The sequence below is a fragment of the Mastomys coucha genome, unplaced genomic scaffold (genome assembly GCF_008632895.1).
Source record: "Mastomys coucha isolate ucsf_1 unplaced genomic scaffold, UCSF_Mcou_1 pScaffold7, whole genome shotgun sequence".
Taxonomy (NCBI): Eukaryota; Metazoa; Chordata; class Mammalia; order Rodentia; family Muridae; genus Mastomys; species Mastomys coucha.
In genome coordinates this window covers 13,457,669-13,462,668 of record NW_022196913.1, presented here as the reverse complement: position 1 = coordinate 13,462,668, position 5,000 = coordinate 13,457,669, and the positions used below count along the sequence as shown (strand labels likewise).

Below are 5,000 nucleotides of genomic sequence, written 5' to 3'. Positions count from 1 at the left end.
GCTGGTTCCCTAGCAGGCCAGAATCTTCTACCCAGTTATTATATACACCCGGCTTCCTCTCATGGCTTGGCATCATTGGGATTGTATGCATCACTGGTAATGGCACTGTCATGTCTGTGGGTCAGGAGGGCTCTGGAGAGCCAGCCATCCAGTGCGCCACGCTACATTTGAAGAGATAATATTGTTTCTGGTGAAGGTTATTCAGCTGCCAAGCAGCCCTGGTTGTAAAAACAGAGCAGCACCTCCCAGATGACAGGGCTTAACAACAGCAGAAAGCAGGCAGCCTAGTTCTTCCTCCAGACAGTGGGGGAGGATTTGGTGTGCAGAGGGGCAGGAGATCGCATAAACTGTAGGGGGCTTGACAGATAGTTTCAGGCTGAGTTGTGCACGAGGTACCATGAACTTGACATTTGCTGGTTGCATGTGGGTGTGGCAGTTTGTGAGATTGAGCAGCTGGTAGAAGATGCCTTCTTCAAAGGCTTGCCACAAGTAACCTATGAAGCTGTGTCAAGTGTGCATGAGATTCAGGGAAAAGCCGATAGAGGTGATAAGGAGATGTCCTCTGAGCCCAAAGGTGATAGGAAGCTCTTGCTCTCAGTTGTTTGTCATTGAATCTGGACCAAATCTCAACTTTTGAGCAGAGGGTGGAGCCAGGGCAGAGAGGGATACATTTCTGTTCAGTGTTGCAAGGAAGTCTTCTGAGGGCAGAATACTGATGGTAGACAAGTCTTGAAGACATAGAACTGCACGGAGACTCTCCCAGTTCAGATCCAGCCTACTGTTGATTGGCTCCTAGATACCAATGTTCTATATGTAAAGCCTAACATGTGTGTGGTGGATGTGTCCTGACCATGTTTCTTTGTCTCTCTGCACAACTTCTTGAAATGGAGAAGCTCACAACTCTAGGCGATACCTTTTATATATTCCAGAATGCCAGGGTCTAGGAAGCTGCTGAGAGGCATTCTTAAACAGTTGAAAGCATCTAAGTTGTTAGACATGAACTGTCTTTGCGCTAGAGCAGCAGGTAGAACAACAGATCCAGAGAATGCAAACGCATGAGGCATGGGGCTTAGAGTGGATTCCTCTTCCCACCCTTGCTTCCACACATATGTTCACATACGCTACACATATGTATACAGACATGTACATCTACCACATATACCACTCTCACAGACTACAGAAAAACACATGACAAACACAGTCATGCCACACATATATAGATAAACATGAATACTACTCACACCATGGACATACCAAATACAAATGTATAAAATTAGTTTTCCAAATGAATTAACAGCATCCAGAGAGAAAGTGAGTTGTGAGAAGATGGTGTAGTGGGTGACATGCTTGCTATGCAAGCATGAAGACCTGCATTTTGATCTCCAGTACCTATGTTAATGCTGGGAGCTTCTACGGGCATCCTTAACCTCAACACTAGGGTGTAGACAAAGGCAGATCCCAGAGACTGCTTGAAAGATATAACCTGATAGAGGTATGTGCTTCAGGTTCAGCAAAGAGACAGTGTCTCAAAAAACACAACAGAACACAAAACCAAACCAAACCAAACCAAACGAAACCAAACCAAACCAAACCAAACCAAACCAAACCAAACCAAACCAAAGGCAGAACAATAGAGGAAGACATGCAGTACCTTCTTCTGGCTTCCACACACATATTCATGCACAGTCACAAGCATTTGTATACAATTGAGCACATGTGCACATGAGTGTGCAGACACACACACAAAGCAAATGAATCCAATAATCAACAATGAGGCCCCATGAGCACTTTAAGAGTATTTTGATATATAATAAACAATTAAAAGTTATTTTTATCCGTATGTTTTTTTCCATTAGTCAGTAAACCAGATCAGAGAAAAATGGTTTTAATTGCAAGTGTCATCTGTCCTTGATTGAACATTCCTTGTGTTTTATGTCCCCACCTCTCTTTGATTCTATGACTTTAACACCTCCATGCCCATTTGCAAGCTCACAAACCCAAGAGTGAACATGCATGCAGAACTCCTTGACCCCACACCAGGCCTCTACTTTCCTGTCAGCCTCAGAAGGAAATCAAATGCTACAGCTGCCCAGAGGAGAAGGTGCAGCTGCTGCTGGTGGTGTGTGTATCTGTGTGTGTGTATGACTTTTTCAGTGTCTTCTGGATAGAGTGCTGGCTTTACAAAGATCCTGTGTTTCTTAAGATGTCACTACATAAAAGTGACTCCAGAGTTTCTGAAAATTAGAATTCATTTGCTTTTCTCCTTCACCAAAAGTTTCATAGATAACACCTCTGTCTTTTCCTTCTGATTCAGCCAGCCTCCCAGGAGCTCCAGGTGGAAAGAGCAGGAAAGAGTTCAAATTCCTCTTGTGTCAGAATAAACTTCGCACATATGCTATGCTGCTTTACTCACTCATTCTAATGTTTCTGAGATAGTCATTCATAACTTGACTGATCTGGAAACTTTTAAATTCAGACTACCATAAGAGGATGTACACAATGACATGTCAAGGTTTTGCTCTGAACCATGAACCTTGCTAAGAGGGCAGCCTAGAGATGATCAGGAGCCCATGTCTAAGCCCAGTTAATTTTTTCTCCTATCCTTCACCCTCCTATGCCTTCCTTTGGAAATAAAATACCTGAGCATAAGATTGTGAACATATGGCAAGGTTCTGACCTTTGAACTCTCTCAATTTTACTTTTGGGCCTGCAGTGGTGTAAGGACATGTGATGACTACTATTCACTGCCAACTTGACAGGATCTAGACATGATCACCTAGGAGAAAAAATTCTGGGCTCCTTTGTGGGGGAGTTTCTGAACTGGCTGAACTAAGGGGGAAGACCCTCCCTAGATTTGGGTGATATCACCCCGTGGTCTGAGATCCTGAACTTGAAGAGGAAAAGTAAGCTGAGCATTTTCATTCCTCCTTCTCTGCCTCCCCATGGTGGCTGCGATGTGAGCAGCCACTTCATGTTCTGCAGCCGTGACTGCCCCACCGCGATAGTCTTGAACTGTGAGCCAGAATAAACTCTCTCTTCCTTAAATTGCTTTTGCTGGCATTTGTCACAGCTATGAGGAAAGTGGCTACTTACAGGAAGAAATCTCCATGTCCAATAGCATTAATGACTGTCTGGAGAGGCATGCCCACAATCATGTGTTTTGATTTGTAGAGGCTGGTGACAACATGGACTACAGTTCCCATGGAAATCTCTGCCAGTGTTTTTGCCTGATTCAGCCGATTATCTTAGCAACCAATCACTAACACCTTGCTTCCTCCCCATCCCATGACAAGCACATTCTTAGCTCATTTTAGTTGAAAAAGAAGCCCATCTGTTAGGTGATATTAAATTCAGAGAGAAGTTCTTGTGAAATGTTTGGCCTTCTCTTTTAAATCCTTGACAATATGCCACAGGTAAGAAGTGTGCAATTTTCTGACTCTCCTCTCCTCTCCCCTCCTCTCTTCTCCCCTCTCCTCTTCTCCTCTCCTCTCCTCTCCTCTCCTCCTCCCCCTCTCTTCTCTTCTCTTCTCTCCTCTTCTCTTCTCTTCTCTTCTCTTCTCTTCTCTTCTCTTCTCTTCTCTCCTCTTCCCTCCCTTTCCTTCTTCTTCCCCCCCTCCTCTCCTCTGACTCCCTTTTCTCTCTCTGCTAGTTTCTGTTCTGAGCTTTCCTTATGGATGCAAGCAGATGAGATGGATTTGACCCCTTTCTCTAACTCAGCTTCAACACCAGACATTTAATGATGCTCTCCTATTCTTCTTTAACTTCACGCACCAGAGATGTTTCAATAGAAAACCCCTAGTTGACCTTTTTATTTTCCTTTTAAAGAACTGTAAAATCCATTCTTGAGACACTATGATACTACAATCATTTTTTAATTTTTTTTCTGTAGTTACAAGAAGAGAATGAAGGAAAGAAAAAAAAGAGAATAGCCTAAGAAAACTAGTTTATTTCCTATATTCCTTGGGGTTCTTGGTTATGCATTACTGATATTTTCTTATCCTTATGATAAGGATGGGAGTCTAGGAAAGAAAAATGTTCTATTTGAAGACAGGATGTTAGATGAGACTGGGATTTCAGGTAAGGGTAGATTTCTTGCTGGTGATAAGATTCTAGGTGAGATACGAGGCTTTCTTTGGACAGGTGTGAGACTCCACAGACCTGGCTGTGAATGAGAAGCAGGTTTCTGATATAGATGGGGCTGTAATGGGAGCTGGGATTCTAGTTAAGGGTAGAGCTGCAAGTGGGACTGGGATTCCAAATAGGAACAAAACTTCAACTGTAAGGATGCAAGGGAAGATGGCACCCCACATGAACATGAGACTCTGGGAGAGGGCTCTGCATGAGTTTTGTTCTACAGGTGGGTTGGGCTGCTAGTCAGGGTAGATTCCAGGTAATGCTGGTACTATGGTAATGATGGGATGGCATATAGGCATAGGTTGTGGGTGAGGACAAACATCTGTGTGCATCTGGTCCTGCAGGTGAAGATGGATTTCAGGTGAGGGTGAGACTTTGGGTAAAGACTCCATACCTTGGGTAGTGATAGTTTTCTGTAACTGTGAGAGCATAGAGAATGTGGGACTATGGATGAAGATGGAACTATGGGTGAGGATGGAACTGTGGAAGATGGCCTGCTGGAGGTGAGAGCAGGACCTCCTGTAGGTGGCAAGACCGATCAGTCCCTCTCCACAGCTTCAAGGAGACAGGGAAAGACATTCCCACCCACATACACAGTCAGGGCAGACTTCTCCATAAGAGAAGGGTTGCTTACTTAAGTTATCTTCATCCTCCGTGTTTGTGGTGCCAGGACTTAGGTACTTGAAAGGAGCGAGGAAGGTTGACAGTATGCTGACTTTGTCTGGAAAGAGAAAGAAGAAGAGGAGATGAACTTTTGACATTGAGTTTCAGAAAAACCCAGTGTTTTCTTATGTTCTTATTACCAAGGGGTTGTAAAGGAGAGGTGGGAAGGTCATCGTGGCTGCAGACACTTCATTGTGGCTCTT

The 5,000-nt window shown here is 44.0% G+C and overlaps 1 protein-coding gene across 2 annotated transcripts in view; it reads right to left on the bottom strand.

The window, feature by feature from the left end:
• Positions 1-5,000, bottom strand: part of Adarb2 (adenosine deaminase RNA specific B2 (inactive)) — a 532,727-nt gene that overhangs the window by 190,705 nt on the left and 337,022 nt on the right. For both annotated transcript variants that reach the window (XM_031358852.1, XM_031358853.1), the window contains exon 2: positions 4,769-4,855. In XM_031358852.1, the coding sequence (XP_031214712.1) occupies positions 4,769-4,855 (87 nt within the window). The remainder of the gene's footprint in view (positions 1-4,768; positions 4,856-5,000) is intronic.